General features: G+C 39.5%; 1 protein-coding gene across 1 annotated transcript in view; it reads left to right on the forward strand.

Annotated features, from left to right (window-relative positions):
- The first annotated feature begins 1,250 nt into the window (after nt 1-1,250).
- unc79 (UNC-79 domain-containing protein) overlaps nt 1,251-18,240 on the forward strand; it is a 107,056-nt gene continuing 90,066 nt past the window's right edge. Inside the window, exons 1-7 of the mRNA XM_089640310.1 lie at nt 1,251-1,747; nt 2,114-2,233; nt 3,428-3,589; nt 4,783-4,953; nt 8,577-8,669; nt 10,248-10,433; nt 12,166-12,398. Coding sequence (XP_089496436.1) covers nt 1,693-1,747; nt 2,114-2,233; nt 3,428-3,589; nt 4,783-4,953; nt 8,577-8,669; nt 10,248-10,433; nt 12,166-12,398 — 1,020 coding nt within the window. The 5' untranslated portion in view covers nt 1,251-1,692. The remainder of the gene's footprint in view (nt 1,748-2,113; nt 2,234-3,427; nt 3,590-4,782; nt 4,954-8,576; nt 8,670-10,247; nt 10,434-12,165; nt 12,399-18,240) is intronic.

Raw genomic sequence — 18,240 nt, forward strand, 5'->3', positions numbered from 1 at the left:
GTGTTTTATTTTTACAATAACATAATTTTTAGTTTTTTAAAGGAAAATTGGTATATGCTGACTACGTGTGCCTAGTAAAATTTAACACTTTCCCGACATAATTACTAATTCCTGATGATCTCAAACTGTGCCCGTGGTATTGTTCTCAGGCGCAAAGCTTTCACTTAGAACAAATTTCACTTCGTTTCATTTTTACACTCAAAATAAATATGACATATTTATCAAAATATCCCACTTCGCGGCCATTTTACATCGTACTTTTGGCCGGGAACTTGATGGGAGTCGCTATATGCACAGCGACTAATCGACAGGGGGCGTGGCCAACATATCCGAGCATACCCGAAGTGAAGTATAGGTATAAAAGGGACACTTCTTTTGAATCACAAACCACGTTACACAAACTTAGCGTAGCCGCTAAACTAATTGAAAACTGGGATGTTTTTCTTGCCTGGACGCGAGCAGGCGGTATTAAGGGGACACTTTCTTTTGAATCACAAACCATGTTACACAAACCTAGCGTAGCCGCTAAACTAATTGAAAACTGGGATGTTTTTCTTGCCTTGACGCGAGCAGGCGGTATTAAGGGGACACTTTCTTTTGAATCACAAACCATGTTACACAAACCTAGCGTAGCCGCTAAACTAATTGAAAACTGGGATGTTTTTCTTGCCTTGACGCGAGCAGGCGCTATAAAGGGGGCACTTTCTTTTGTATCACAAACCATGTTACACAAACCTAGCGTAGTTCTAAAAAGGTTTGTTTACATTATATTATTACAACGCCATTTCTGACGTTTCGTTTCACCGCCCACCGCGTTTCACTGATTTTGCAACTCGGAACACCTCGGGTATGCTCGGATATGTTGGCCACGCCCCCTGTCGACTAGTCGCTGTGCATATAGCGAAATCAACATGGCCGCTTATAATTTGTTTATAAATGTCGATCTCAAACTATTTTCTGTTTTTTCCATGTTTTTCCTTTATTATTTCAACTAAAATGAAGCATAATACGTTTGCCCCAAGGTAAGTTCATAATTACTTCTCATCCCGTCGAGATTTGGCTTTAATTTGACAATTTTAGCGCAAAAACAGTGTAGGCACTGATAGACAGCATGTTCCAGCTTACGTAAAACATGTGTTTTATCCTTAAAACAGGGGTTTTTTACCCCAGAAACATGATTTTTAATTTTTGTGATATGGCACCACTGGTGTCAATTTCCCAGTTTCCCGCGATAGATTTTCATCCCTGAGACACGGACGGGGCGTAGTGCGGAAAGTGGCGCTTGCCGCCTGTTTTATGTTATTATGCAAATACTTCCGTATAACACAGAACACTATGACACATAACATGCACAGAACACAGTGATAACGTACAAAGCGATGTGTTATAAAATAGTAAACGAATCGTGAATCGATTCCTATCCCCGTCCTTTTCCTCTCAGTTTGACAAAATGTCAACGGGTTGCTCCGATCTTTCGCGGGAAAGGGTGAACGCGTTATTTCTCTCTTCGCTTCAGTTTGCTATATTTACCCGAACTAGTATCTAGGATTACACACGGTTGAACATAATATTGACTTTTGCTGTGTAAACACGGCGTTTCATAGAATAAATGCGGTAGCGCCGCGGTGTTAGTGCTTGCGAAGCTTCATCTATTTTATTTTCCTGGTCCACTGCCGGGTGGCTGTTACATAAATGCAGGGAAGCTTCAAGATTCAGCTCATCAACATGGGCACGAGAGCGGCTGCATGTGAGTGCTTCGCCTATTTGATTATATTACTTCACTCGGCTTCTACATATAATTTGACACCACAAATCAACTAATTTGACAACATTTATTTGAATTTTGATTACAAATTGTCCTTTTTAAATAATATAAAATTTTCATCAATGAAAAATAGAAATAATTTATCTGTGCAACTTACGTTTCCAAGGTTGGCCGATCAGCTGAAAACCAATACTTCATTTTCATTGTGTATCCTCATTAGTTATTACTGTGCCATCTTTTCGCAATTACGCCGGTTACCGAAACGGTTTTCTCATTTAGCTTAATTGTTGAAATATTATTATCTCATAATGGATTTAATATGTACTCGTCCTGGATTGAATATTGCAGTCACAGCCAAGATCAGGAGTCTCCACGACTGTCAGCTGAGGCTTTTGCATGGAATTCAGCCTCTTCCATCAGGGATTGACATCGCCAACACTGTCAAATATTTCTCCCAGACGCTTTTGAGTTAGTACATCTTTAAATTATCATTGTTATTGCGTTTTCTCCTTAATGTTATCCCCTAACTAAGCATAATATTAATTTATTATCCAATACATAATATTAATTATTATACAATCAATGGCCATTCGTTAAAATTATTGTGAACCTTTTTTCGTTAGTGATTTTCGTAAGATAAATCAAACCATTGATTGCAAGAAACTTTAATTTTATTATAAATACATTATTTATCATAAATTTGCTTGAACCCGGCCCACAAGTAATGTTTTCCTAGTAGAAAATCTTAAGCAACTTACATTTCTTGTCATGTGAGGCCATTTATCTCAATATTATATATATATATTTTTTTTTTTTTCAATTGTTATTTTTTTATGAATTCCTCACATTTTGTGAATACAGCCAGTGAGACTATGTCATCCCCAATTTGGTTATGCTATGAGGCAGAAGGGAGATGGGAAAGAGGAAGGGGGGAAGTACCTGGCTATTCAGATCTGGTCACCAAACATACTAAAGCCATTTCAAGCGATGTTTGAATTCTGAATGGTGGTCTTAAACCAGTTCAATACTGTGAGTATCTTTCACTCTGGAACGTGTTGCAAATATATTATGTATTATTATGAATACATTCTGAAATTACACAAATTAATTAAATAAAATTTAGTTGCACAAGCGAAAGTGACCAAGAGCTTTATATTTTTAGTTTAAATTTGTTTGTATGTTCAGTGGCTGGTCAATCCTGTCAAAATGGTAGCAGTATTTGATAGTACCTTTTTATTCCACTAGAGCACAAGAGCGTTGAAACTGTTACAACATTTCATGTTGGACCAATCAACATTATGTCAAGTCTACAGTTATATTATTCTGTACTGTTATATTATAGTATATTCAGTTTTCCTAACAGCTCTCGAACTGCTTAAGTAACCAATGATATCCCCACAATCAATTGAGATTTGCAGCCTATTTACGATAAATTATTTTGTTTAACTTTGTTTGTTTACGATTAATTGTTTTATTTAACTTTGCTTGTTTACGATTAATTGTTTTGTTTAACTTTGTTTGTTTACGATTGATTGTTTTGTTTAACTTTGTTTGTTTACAATTTTTTTGTTTATGATTAATTGTTTTGTTCAACTTTGTTCATGATTAATTGTTTTGTTTAACTTTGTTTGTTTACGATAAATTGTTTGTTTTTGATTTTAGCCGTGTTGAAGGATGTTCCCAGCTCCCCACTAGAAATGCTCAGGGATCCAGAGAATGATCAAGTCCGGATGAATTTGTATCCCAATTTAGATTACAAAGGATTGTACAATGCCATTTCTCAGTTAGTGGATGTGGCTTCCCTTGTCCAGTATGGAGTCCAAGGTATTGTTATTATTATTATAATACATAATTACTTAATTCAAACTTATAGCAATGTGTTATTTACACCATCACTTTACTATACAGACGTGTTGTCTTTACTCAATGATACATTTAACAAAGTACCTGAACATTTTTATTACAGACAACCTCTGTGCAACCACAGAAGTCGATTGAGAGGTCGGTTACGATCATTGAATACCAATCTGGAGGTTGTGGGTTCAAATCCTGGCATGCGCAAATAAATTTTATTTGATTAATTTGTGTTATTTTACAAATTAGTCATTTTTTTTTTTTTTCCTCACAAGAGTCCCAACTGCTCCCATCTGGAGCCAGTGAGACCAGTGAAGGTAAGTGGGGAAGGGAAGAGGAAGGTGGGGAAGTACCTGGCTATTCAGATCTAGTCACTAAACACGGCTAAAGCCATTTGGAGCAACGTTTCAATTCTGAATGGTGGTCTTACACCAGGGCGATACTGGTAGTATCTTCCACTCTGGAACGTGCCGCAAATATACTATATATTATTTTAATTAATTAATTGTGAAATAACACAAATCAATCAAATAAAATTTATTTGCGCACGCCGGGTTCGAACCCGCGACCTTCGGAATGGCAGTCCAATGCGTTACCACTGGACTATGCCGGCAGTCATTTAAAATAATATACTGTATATTTGCGACACTTTCAGATTATTAGATACTTTTAGTAATAATTTAATAATTTTATACCTGGTGAAAAATCACCATTCAGAATCGAAACCTTGCTTGAAATGGCTTTGGCCATGTTTGATGACTAAATTTGAATAACCATATTCTTCCCCTCCCCATTGCCTTCAGCCTCACAACATACCTTAATAATTAGGGTTTTCATAGTCTTACTGGCTCCAGACGGTTTGGAGCTGTTGGGACTCTTATGCTGTATGGTACTCACATCGGTAAGATATGATATGACAGGTGTGTAGGAGTGATCAGTGAGTGGTAGAGGTAGGTACCCTCTAGAAAAGACAACATGTCTGTAAGGTAAGACATTCCCTTAGTGCGCATACGCACTTGGCGGCTGATAGTGTGTACAGATGTGCAAATCTCATACATCTCACGATATGCGGTATGCTGAGTGATTGTGTTAGTTGTTAGTATGTCACATTACAACACTCCGTTGCTACAAATGTTTATGGTATAATTATTTATATGTTTCAGCTTTCGGGCAGTCCATCCTCCAATGTTTGGGTTGCCTATTGCCTTTCCTGGAGTACGATATGATCGACAATCTGCCCTACCTGGCCGCCTCATGTGTCGGGGTATTTCCTGTGTCACTTCATCAGGAAATAATTAACCTCCTGTGTTTCTACATTCTTCCCTTCACAATAAGTAAGTACCCTATTCTTTGTGATATACTCATTGAATAATAAATAAATGTCATCTTCGGGAGTCCCTGCCTCATCACCGTGGAACGTGATCCCCACTCCAATTACCCTAATGAACTAGACTGCTCCACTCCTCACAGTCTTGTGTCACATGGAGAGCCACGGACTTGACCTGACGTTCCGAACGCGTGTGTTATTAACGCATCGGTGAACTTCCTCTGCTTTTCCTGCCTTGCACTTTTACAGTTACCATGTGTTTTTCAAGGTTATTAATTTACCAGTAAAATATAAATAGATGTATTTTTTAAAATATAAATGTTTTCCCTATTATATCATTTTTAACAACTTATGTCACTAATCAATAATAACAACAAATTATGGATTAGATTATAGCCTTGGGCAGATTGTTTAGAAAACCAACCCATGTGAATCAGTATTCACATGCTGATTCGTATCACCATCCAGTGCAGAAAAGAAGATTAATTAATAAGTTAGTGACCCAAGCAACCAAAATGTGCAAAGAACCGGTGAAACACTGAGAAGATATTATTTTGTCTGGGCCGGAGATGATAGTTGGGACATTATATTTTATTTATTTATTTATAAGTACATGTTACATCATTAATACATTTATTTAGAGAAGATACATTAGAGCACCATACTAGGCAGCTGCCTGTTTCATGGTGCCCAATGGAGGAATGGTTAGTTTGTATTTAAGTCTAGTGTAAACATATTTTGGTAGAATTATAAAAAAATTTAGAAAATTGGTAAAAAAATGTTTTGATAACTGTTTTGAAAAATGTTTTGATAAATGTTTTGATAACATAACTCACAAAAATTGCCAAAGTTTTCTATAAAATAAACACAAATATATAAAGTAGTACACATATCGTCGCTGTGAAATCAAACTGGCATATCTGCAAAATGCTTGTTTTTCACCAGAGCTCTTTAAAGATTTCGCATATGATATTTTCCCTTTAACGTCCGTTTGGTTCACCTCAAAGCCACCTTATGAATGAATAAAATTTAGACGAATACTGCTTATTGAAGTAGTAGTTGCAAATAAATCGAAAATTGCTTAAATTAAGAGTAAAATGCAGATATGCCAGTTTGGCTTTAAAATCAGTGTAATATTTGCTTTTGTGTCATAGTGGCTTCTTCTTTCGGAACCTGTTTTAGGTATAAAAAATAGATAATGTGATCAATGAAAAAATAATTTATTGCTTCACAATTTTTTTATAAACAATTAACATAAAACTGCTCTTCCCTTTGCTGGTAACTTCAAAGTTTCCCAATCGTTTATGGAAATCTGAATAAATTGACGGTATTATCCCGGCGGTAACTAACTTTAGGATACCATTTTTCTTCTTCTCATCAATGGTCTCTTGGAATAAGCTTGCATCAAAACAGGATTCACGCTTCTATTGCCCCGTTTATTCCTTTTCTTCGCCTCCTCCCAGGCATGTGATCCGTAGGATGTTTTGGATGTTTTATCTTTAATTACTTTAAACATTCGAATGTCCAAAATGGGTAAAATTACCTGGGGGTCCTTCAGAGCTTTTATATCATAAAGTCCTCATGACTCAACTCATGAACCAGGTAAGGGTTGTCACTTTTCATTGCCGTTTTAATGGCCATGGCGTATTGGGAAGGTGCGAACACTTGTGTTTGCAGTTGCGGCAAGGAGGCTTCATGCTTCGTTGGTTCACTCTTCCACGGGTTTTAGACTCGCATTCCTCACCGCAGTTTCGCATCTTTCAGTTTGCTAAAGTTTTTTTTTAATTAAATTTGCCTATTTTAATTAATTTTTTTAACCGGGAGAAATTTTACCCGGGTCAGACATTTTGGCATATATGCCGGTTTGTTTTAGTTGAGGCAGCTATAAACGATTTTGTTAAGTGCAAACCAGATTATCTACCAATAAGTCATACAATAAGTCATATCTGGGTAATAATAAAAATGTACTATTGTGAGATAATTCAGTTTTACTTACATGATGGACGCATTTCCCCCTTGAAAGTTTTGAAGCAACTGGCGTATTGCGGAATAGGTCTGTCTTCTGCTAAAAAAGTGGAGAATTTCCGCGTAAATGCATACCGGCCCAACGCCATCTGACAGATTTTTATTCAACTATACGACATGCCGGTTCGATATAAGAATAGAAGGGAAAAAAATAAATTTTTTACACCAATAACTCAAAAGTTCCATTTTTGCACATATGCCGGTTTGATTTAACAGCGACGATATGTACACATACACATGCACATGCAAGTATATATACATACATACATACATGCATATATGCATATACATATACATACACACACACAACATACATATAGGTACTTGTATCTTCTACCTCACACATGTAAACAATATATACACCTCTATCTGAGTACGAGAAGCAGGTTACCGACACTATCCCACTCACTCATCAAGAAAACCCCAAGCGCCTTCCTGAAACTGATTATAGATTAATTAGATAATAGTACAAAAACCTTCAATCTTAATCAGATCATGAGAAGTGACAAATACAAGTTTACCCAACATCAGTTTTGATAGGTCTGTCCATAAATAAACCACTCACTAGATCGAAATCTTCAGGCTTTTTGTATGAAACAAATAGATCCTAAAAAACCAGTGCAGAGAAATTGTGGTAAGTGTTCCTCGGGCGTCCCCGACATCTTCTACCATTCGAACCACTCTCTAAACACTCCTGGCACTAATAAGAACAAACTTTGAAGTTTTCAGCGATATCAGTCGACTGCTTTTCGAGTTTTGCAAGCAAATTTTTTTTATTAATTAAGACTAGCTCATAGACATATGAATATTAGTAGACCTGCCCTAAGTGATTAAAAGCGTATTATTCCCCACTCCCCATACCGGTTCCATTGGAGCCGGCTGGGCTCGCGTATGGCTTCCCGTGAATCTTGAGAATGTGACGTCATCATTCTTGTTCGAACTAGCGTCGAGCTATGGTCGAGGCATTTTATGAAATAACACGGCAAAATAGTGGCTTGTGATATGAAAATTTGTAAAAATAGATGTGAAAAAGAGAATAAACCCAATTGTCGTATTACATTCCATATGTAAGCATCATTTTAAGCTTATTCACATCGTATAATATGAATCAGTTGTAGAAACATATACTATTACATCGAGATACATCAGCGGATGTAGCGGTCGAATGTAGCGATTCTCAAGTGTGCGCATCGTTGTTACTGGGAAGTAAATTATGAACACTTATAAAAGTGTCTTAACTAAATACGTAAACAAAATATTCGACTCTGAAAATAGAAGAAATTTTTTTTGCCGAATTTGGACTTCGCAAATTTGTTCATAACGTGGCGAGTAATTTGCGCTCCCATGTAAAAATGTCTATTCATTCAAAAGCAGATTTTACTTTTAAGAACTAAATGGTGATATTAAAATGCGAGATGCCTATATACTGTCAGATTGATTTATTGACTTATCACAGTCAGCTTTACCCCCTTCGTTCTTCAACAGTTGATTTTACCCCTCACCTTTAATTTCTAGTCTATATATTCTTATGTCTGTGGACTAGCTGACGTGATTAGTGTTTTAGAGTAGAATTATGGAATTAACTGGTGATTGTTCCGATTCAAGCTCGTCGCTATGAAGGGGAGGAAGAAGACAGCCAGGCTTCGCACTCCGTGGCCGCTGTCATCATGATGGTTTTCCAGTATTCAAACAATCCAGGTAAATAGATATTTTGTTTCAATTAATTATCTTAAGGATTCTAACTATCAATATTTATTTCAAATGTCGCTCTGCCCTTCTAGTTGATTGTTTCATTAATCAAACCTAATTCACGATTTTCGAATCAACCCAAACTAAGGTGACAAACCTGATACTGCCGCTTTGTGACTAGCAAGTTCTTATAAACTATTTTGTTTCAAAAAAGAAAGACAAATACACGAACAAGGCTCTTCGTCCACAGGGTTGAGCAAGTATCCAATACTTATGTTGTGTGTTTTCCAGTAATGTAGGCCTCACTGGGTGGCTTGCCCGTGCTGAGGCCTTCATTTTATAATATGAAAATATAATCTACGTAATACATTTAAAGAGAAAATAATACATTTAAAATTAAAAAAAACATAATAATATATTTAAAATTAAAAATACATAATAATATATTTAAAATTAAAAAATAATACATTGAAAATAATCTTGTGTGTTTGTGAGTGATGTGTGTTTATATTGGTTTTGTGTGTTACGTGTAGGTTTTGTTTTTATTTTATGCTATGACATTTTGGTAATATTGTCTTTTTTGTTCTTTAATCCATTTTGTAATTATGTGTGTGAATTTATTTTTATTTTCCTCAATTTTAATTTCAAATTTTACACTGTTGAAAGCTTTTATAGCATGGTATTGGTGGTGTCTTTGTCCAAAGACAAAGACACTTACTTCGCAAACAACTTGTTGCGCACAATCCATAGTAGCCAAGATATTTGAAATTGTCAAATTGTCGCGTATAGGATACTAATAGCTGTGGACGAAGGGCTTGACGATATTTGAATTCCTCCTACTTTCATCACCATTACTAGAATATTATGTTTATACAATAATGAAGTACTTAGCTAGCAAATGATTGAACTCGCAACGTCTGTGTAGGAACCTAAAGCTTTGGATCACCACCCTATTTATACTTATTACTAATGATGTTAAAATATATAAAACATATGTGCTACCTCTCCTGGAATATGCTTTCCAAATATGGAGTCCTTACTTAGCAAAGGATATAAATCTGTTAGAGAGTACAGAAACGTTTCACTAAAATACAAAGAGCTCTGAAAGATCTACGATACGAAGATAGACTCAAGGAACTAAGATTACCAACCTTACAAGAAAGAACATCTTGATCGAGACTTTCAAAATTTTATCTGGACATTACAGTTGCCCTAGCATCCAAGAAATCTTCACTACTAATAAAAATATAAATCTCCGTGGACACTCAAAAAAAATTACCAAAACGCCTTTTGCATCTAATCCTAGAAAACATTTCCTTGCAAATAGAGTAGTGGATGCTTGGAACAAACTCCCACAACATGTCATCGATGCAACAAATATAAATCAATTCAAAGCTCTATTGGATTCACATTTGGAGAGAAGAAAGGACTTAGTTCAAACTTAAAACAACTTACTGTCAAACTTGTTGTGAAATCAGATATGAGCGCATCAGCAGAATGCTGCCTGCTCATTACATAATAATAATAATAATAAATAGGAACTTATTGTTTGGTGCGCAATATTATTTAAATATAATTATCTTCCAGCCCATCACTGCCAGCTGTTGGAGTGCCTGATGACCATGAAGCAAACTGTGGTGAAGGATGTTCTGTGCGTGATAGCGTACGGCACGGCTGGGGCGCGTGCCTCCGCTGCCAAACTACTCTTCTACCACTGGCCCGCCTTCAACCAGAACCTTTTTGATAGGAAGGGGCTACTCTGCAAGTTTTCAAGTGAGTTTTATTCCATTTATCTTTGTTATGACTGGTTCTTCTCGGAAACTTATGTAACAGTTTTGTTGATATATTGTTTTAAAATGGGAATACTGAAAAAGAATCCCAACGGCTCCCATCTGTTTGAAGCCAGTGGGACTATAACATCCCAAATTGGGGTATGGTGAGGCTGAAGGGAATGGGGACAGTAAGGTGATGGGGGAGAATCTGAGTTAATATGCAGAGGTGCGCCTCATCCTTAATACGCACAAATTATTTAATATCAATTTATATCAGTTTAATTCTAATGAGGATCAACTATTTCAGTCCTAAGTAAAATAAGTAAGTTATGTCAGTTTAACCCCTCCGACTTTTCGCGAACTTGAAGCTAAAATGTCTTTATCGAAATGTCAATTTCACGAAAACGTTGTGTTATTACCGCCTCACAATCAAAGCTCTATAAATGAAACATTACTGAACGGAGCCGAATAGTAAAAACTGTTTTAGAAAGGTTACAAAATAGGCTTTCAAATTGTTGTATCATAAATAAATATTAACATTTGTAAATATTTAAATTTAGAATGGAAACATGAAAAAATTGTAAAAATGACTCACCTGTAATGTTTTATGTAAAAACGATACTAAAATCACGGATAATGTAAAAAAAAAACACTTATTTCATCGTACAAATGTACAATAAACAATTCTGTCACTTCACTTTTTGACCATTTCATACAAAATATATTTTTAAAAAAATAATTAAACTTGCGAGGCGGGTCGGCACGTCAAACGGCTTTCTTGGCGTCGTTTTACGATTTGGCGGGTAAAATTTGCTTCCACTGAGTAGGTCTTTTTACGGGTTTCTATGGATAACTTTGAATAGAGATGTGAAGCTTCATTCAATACGAATATTCTACTTTTTGTTTTAGGGATGTCACTAGAAGAATAACGGAGTTATGACGATTTTTGTGGAAACACACGCGTTGACGTGTAAACACGCTTATTGTACTTGACTGCTATCGTTATTTTATCGTGTATATCTGCTTACGTTGCTGACCGGTTAAGCAAAATTTCATTAATATTTGACAAATTTTTCTCGTTCACTTTGAGGCCATTTGTAAATGTGAAAGAAAAGTGAATTTTTAGCTTAGTTTTTTAATTTTATTTATTTATTTTTATTTTTTTTCGTTTTTAATAAACCCAAACTAAGAACCTACGAACCTATTTTGTAAAGTAGTTTTTTGTTTTTAATAATTTCTGCATAATGGTCGATTTAAAAATTCTTACGGCAACGACATGATAAAACCATAAAACATGCATACTTTATCACAATAATGTTGCATCTCTTTCTTACAAACTAAACGATAGTGAGACGAAGGGTGTTCGTATGTGTGCTTCCCCCAAAGGAAAAATGCAATCATTTTAATACAACTCCCTCACTCGTATTAAAGAAATGAAACACAGTTGCAGCCATTGGATGAAGCACACCTCACGACGTTTACCCAGATCCGGTCATCAAGCACGGCTAAAACCATTTCAAACAATGTTTTGATTCTGAATGGTGATGTTTTGCCAGGGCAGTAATGAGAGTATCTACTCACGACAATACTGTTTAACTTGTGGAGTATATTTCAGGAGAGAATTGTGCGTGGCATTTTATCCTCTCTCCTTGGCCCTACTACTAAATGATGTGATGGTTAGGAAGTGAAAACTACCATTAGAGTGATTGTTAATAATGTTTTATGTTATCCAGATGATCTGATGCCGTTCGTCTGCCAGCGCGACATGTGCCCCAATGCTGGCAACGCGGAGGCGGCCAAGGTGTGCTACGACCACTGCATCAGCGTGACCTTCGCTTCCGACTCGCCGCCTCCTCTGTACCTCTGCATCGAGTGCGCTAACGAGATCCACCGGGAGCACCCCAACCAGCGCTTCTTTGACATATTGCACCCCATGCAGCAGATTTCTATGGTTTGTGAGAATAAGGTTAGTGTGTTTGTTTGTTATTTATTTATATTTTATGTGATACCTCACAAAGGCGCCCTAGTCTGCACAGTGTAAAGACAGGGGAACTATGTCACCACCCGGTTAGACGGCGTTGTGAGGCGGTTTAGGATACGGGCTGTAGGAAAGGATTTATTGAAGTGAATCTTGAGGAGGCCCGGATTATATGACGGAGGAAAAACGAATGCCGGTAGCTCGTTCCACATACAAGCCCACTTACAACAAAACTACCAGTTCTCATGAAGCCAACATCAACTGTGAGCAGGCGTTCCGCTTGTGTCTGTCGAGTTTCACGCATGTGCTTCGGTGCACTGTGGATCAGTGCTGCTAACTTCTTAGAGTAGGCTTTATTTCATTCTAATTCATAACAGGCGTCGTACTGTAGATTTTTTTGACACTAAATATTGAAAGATTTGTAAAATTGTTAATTTATTTATTATTATTATTTTTTTGTTCCTCCGTTGCTCATCTCACTAGGAGATTCCTGTGTCGAAATGAGCAGCTTTACAATTATATTTAATCAAATAAGTAAAGCACATAATACATACGTAGATGGATTCAATCGAATATGGGGTTTCTAAGGTGAATTATGACAGAAGCTATGACATGGGTAATCCAAAATCCACTCACGGCTATTACAGAATTATGTAGCATAGGCTTTATTTAAAACCTATAAAGTGAGATAAACATTACCATTTTGCAGCCAAATCGACGTTTCTTACCAATTTCGTGTGTAATTCTTAGTTTAAATCTCCCGCCAATGTCACCTGCTAGTTCCAAATGCATCCTTGAGGCGGCGCCAGTAGTGGGACGCCACCAGTGACGCTATAATTTCATGCTTCATTAGCATTTATTTTGCGAAGGTCAAACACGTTTGGTTTGTTTACAAACATCAAATACCGTAAAATAACCTGTTTTTCAGTATTTGCGCAAAATTTACATATTTTTTTTTCGAGGTTATTAACAGTGTGACTGTTCGAACTCCGTAAAATTGCGATTTATAGAGTTTCGTGTGTTTTTGTTTAGTGTTTTTTTGTGGTTTCTTTGTGTTTTCGCGATTATGTCGGATTCCGAACGTTCCGAGAGCGGGGAAGCCGAATTTTCGAGGGCGGAAGTCATGAAGGTGATCCACACGGACACGCGGGGAAAGCGTTCGAGGGTCTGCGCGGAAGACAAAGCCAAAAGGCAGAGGGTTTGTGAATTAGCTCCCGCCGACCCGCGAATTGACCTGTTAACACAGCAGATGTCCCAGATGCAGGAAATGTTGCGTCTGCTGCTAGAGAAGCGTTCGGAGGCTCCCGTCCGTGGCGCCTCGGACGACGATGACGAGGACAGCATCTCCCTGGACACCCCTGCGTCGCTTCGGGAGGAATTGGCAGGAGATTTGGGAATGGGACTCATCCATCCGAATAAGCCATCTCGCGACTTGGATCTCGGGGAGTGGACAACTGACCTAAAGCAGCCGAAGATACCATCGGCCGACCCAGGGAGGGTGAAAAAAGTGGAGCTCCTTCAGCATCTGGGGACGGCCAACTGGAACAATGTCCGCTACCTCGAGATCCAGAAGTCGTATGCCGCAACCCCCCTCTTCTCAATGTTGGCATTGAACCCTGAATTGAAGCGCCTAGCTCAGGAGGAATCGGCCAGTACGTCAACGGACTTCTTCTGCGGCTCCCTGACCAATGCTCTTTCCCTGCAGGCTGATCTCCTGAAGGCCTCCTTGCAGGAGCTGGTCAACTGGAGTGCGGAACCGGGCACGAAGCTGAGCACTTCCACTCTTTTCGAGAAGGTGCAGTCTCTCTTCGCGGCGGGGTCTGAGTCCCAGAAGGTGTCCAAAGACATCATGCAGATGGTCTGCGGAAAACGGGCTAGCCACATTGAGTATCGACGAGAGGGGGCATTGCGAGGCATCAGTGACGGATACGTCCGAGATGCCTTACGGAAGATTCCGCCCACATCGGAATATCTCTTTGACCCGAACCTCCTGTCGGCCCAGCTGGATAAGTTAGGGGGAGTGAAGAAGTGCCTCGCTCCTCAGCCTAGCACGTCGCGACCAGCTCCACCCGTTAAACCTGTGACTGTGCAGAGCTCGCAGCCCTTTCGTCCTAGAGTGCAGCAGGGAAGAACCATCGCGAGAAGGGAGCACCCTGAGAGTCGAGGTCCGGAACCAGCCCGTAGGGCCGCTAAAGCTTTCCCTCCCCGAGGTAGGTTCCGGCCCAAGGAAAGAGCAGGGAAGCCAGACCGTAAGAGGTTTTAACAGTGGGCCCTCTTTTCAAGGGGGTCAGTTGCGCTCATTCGCAGGTGAGTGGAGGAACCTTGGCGCCCCTACTATCATCCTTAAGATGTTAGATGGCTACCGAATTCCATTTTCATCAAAACCTCCACTAAATAATAATATTGATTTCTTTAACTCCCCTTTCGCCACTAAGACTTCTGTGGCAATGACAGAACAAATAGAAAAACTCAAAGCCCTTAAGGTTTTAGAGTCGGCACCTGCCACTCCCTCATTTATTTCTAACATGTTTCTGGTCCCCAAATCAGATGGCTCAAAGAGGCCGGTCTTTAACTTAAAGTATTTAAACAATTTTCTGACTGTCAGTAAATTTCGTCTGGTAAACGTTTATCGAGTTCCTACTTTTCTACAACCGAATGACTGGATGGTTAAAGTGGACCTCACACATGCTTACTTTCATGTACCTGTGAGTGAGCAGCATAGATGTTTCCTTAGACTTATCTATAGGAATGAACTCTTGCAGATGACATCCCTCCCCTTTGGCTTGGCCACCGCACCTAAGGCATTCGCAACCTTCACTAACTGGGTAGCGCAGGAACTGCGGAAGAGAGGGATGAGAATTCTAGTGTATCTGGATGATTTTTTATTAGTAAACCAATGCCTGCCTACTTTAAAACAGCAGTCTATTGAAATGGTGGAGTTTTTGCAAGGCTTGGGATGGCATATACAATTTGATAAGTCAATATTAGAACCATCACAACAAGTTCAATTTCTTGGTATCAGCTGGAATACTCTAACTAATGAAAAGTCTCTCCCTCAGAACAAGGTTTCAGCCCTATCTTATTTGTTAAAGGGTTTTATTCAGACAGGTAGGTGGTCACTAGATAAGGGGCGCAGCCTCTTGGGCTCTTTAAACTTTGCTAGTTTTGCAGTTCCAAGAGGCAGGCTCAACAGCCGGTACATACAGAAAGGGTGCTTAGGACTCAGACACTACCACCCTTGGGAGTCATCACCAATTCCGGCAGCTACCGCTCGGGAATTGAGATGGTGGGTTCGATCGCTCACCATGACGTCACCTATACATCTGCCGCTGTTTGAGCATTACCTGACAACCGATGCCTCTGATCAGGGTTGGGGTGCCCAGCTGGACGAAAAGCTTCTCAGCGGTGTGTGGGCTGATCACCAGCTGAATCTTCACTCCAATGTAAAGGAGATGCTCGCCGTGTTGGCTGCCTTGTCTCCTCACGCGCTTGAGCTATCTGGCTCGGGTCTTCTGATCCAGTCGGATAACAGGTCTGTCGTATCTTATCTCCGCAAGGAGGGTGGTACCAGATCAACTCAACTCCTGAGCTGTACTCGACTAGTGCTAGATGTTTTGGATAAACACTGTGTCTCCATGACAGCACAATACTTACCCGGTCGTTTCAATGAAGTAGCGGACTGTCTATCTCGTCATCGTGCTGTACCCGAATGGCACTTGCTACCCTCTTTCACAGAGGTAGCATTCAGAAAATGGGGACGACCCGAGATAGACCTATTTGGCTCTAGGACAGCGCATGTGGTTCAAAGGTATGTTTCTCTTGATTTTCAGGACGACGAGGCAGACTACCACAATGCTTGGAGCAGGGACTGGGACTATCAGCTGGCTTGGATCTTCCCTCCCCCGTGCCTCATGCCGAGGGTTCTTTGCCACCTGAACAGAGCAAGGGGATTATACTTGGTAGTGGCTCCTCGTTGGGAAAGGGCATTTTGGAGAGCGGATCTGAAGTGTCGGGCCTTGGGTCCACCTCTTACGATTCACAATCTAGGAGAAGCACTGATAGACACCAGGACCAACAAACCCCCTCCTCAAGTAGAGTCCTTCACTCTGGAGATTTGGCTTTGTGGGGGTGGGACAAAAACCTAACAAGATGGTCAAGTCAGCAGAAGGAACTTCTTAGATCCGGGTGGAGATGTTCCACCCTTCGCACTTATGCTCCGGCATGGCGGAGGTGGCAGCGCTGGGCGTCAGAGAATCAGCTCGATGCCACGCGTCCCAAAGCTGAAGACTTAGCCAGGTTCCTAGCCGATCTACACATCAGAGAAAAGCTATCGCTGAGTACCATTTTAGTTCACAAGTCAGTGGTGTGTACCTTAGGCTCTCCCGAAGACAATAGAGAGCTGAGCTCCAATCCGATAGTGAAGAAGATATTAAAAGGGATATCTTTAGCTAGATTAAGGCCTTCAAAACCCCCCATTTGGGACCCGAGGATTGTATCATCATGGCTGGAGAAGAATTTGCCTCAACATATTACTCTCTTTGAAGCATCAAGGAGAGCAGCCACCATCCTGCTTTTGGCATCAGGGCGCCGAGTCCACGATCTCACATTGCTCCATTGCACAGCTGAAAGATTGTCAGTGGACAGTGAAGGCATCTCCATTTGGCCAGTGTTTGGTGGCAAGACAGATTCGGCAGACTGGCAACAATCAGGGTGGAGACTGGCTCGCTCGGAGTCTAGGAACATAGACCCTGTCTATTGGACGGAAAAGGTCATAGAACTGTCAAAGGAACGGAGAGCGCAGGCGATACTACCTAGCCTATTTATTACAACTTGTGGGACAGTGAAAGCGGCCTCCAGGGCAGTAATTGCAGGTTGGATTAGGACAGTCCTCAGGGATGCTGGTGTAGAGGATCCACCTGGCAGCATCCGTTCAGCAGTGGCATCTCTGAACTGGCTGCAGAATTATAAGCTGGACGATATACTGTCACGTGGTAACTGGAGAAGTCCCAATACCTTTGCCAGGTTCTATAGAAGGGAAATTGCAGAATCGGCTGGCCGAGTCAACACCGACCCATCTGTCGCTGACCTTTTTCAACCTCTGTAACTGGTTAGCTGATTTCTGGAAATCTTGCCCCTATTTTCTTTTTATTTGATTCACATTAGCATAATGTCACCAGGCGATAACAAACAATATCTCACTTTATAGGTTTTAAATAAAGCCTATGCTACATAATGAAAAAGTTTTACCTTACAATAAAACTTATATTATGTACTTAGCTTTATTTAAAACCTAGGCAAGGGCTGCCTGATGAGATCTAATGAAGCATGAAATTATAGCGTCACTGGTGGCGTCCCACTACTGGCGCCGCCTCAAGGATGCATTTGGAACTAGCAGGTGACATTGGCGGGAGATTTAAACTAAGAATTACACACGAAATTGGTAAGAAACGTCGATTTGGCTGCAAAATGGTAATGTTTATCTCACTTTATAGGTTTTAAATAAAGCTAAGTACATAATATAAGTTTTATTGTAAGGTAAAACTTTTTCATTTTTGGCCATTTTCTTGAATAGATTTAATGAACCTATAGTTTTTATATTTTCACCAAGCAACGGAGCTTTATAAGAAAAACTCCTTTGTCCAAAAGATGTTCTGGTATTCACCTTCTGATATATTAAAGAAGAATCCAATTTGGTGTTGCGCACTTGTTGTGATCTTTCGTTAGTTCCTCCTTCGACCGCCTGTGAAGATCAAGTGTGTCCAAATGTACAATCTTAAATTAACAAAATAATACTCTACTTGTAATTGAAAAAATTTAACATTTCGTGGCC

Source organism: Hesperophylax consimilis, chromosome 15 (assembly GCF_061612785.1).
Source record: "Hesperophylax consimilis isolate HC1 chromosome 15, BYU_Hcon_1.0, whole genome shotgun sequence".
NCBI classification, from domain to species: Eukaryota; Metazoa; Arthropoda; class Insecta; order Trichoptera; family Limnephilidae; genus Hesperophylax; species Hesperophylax consimilis.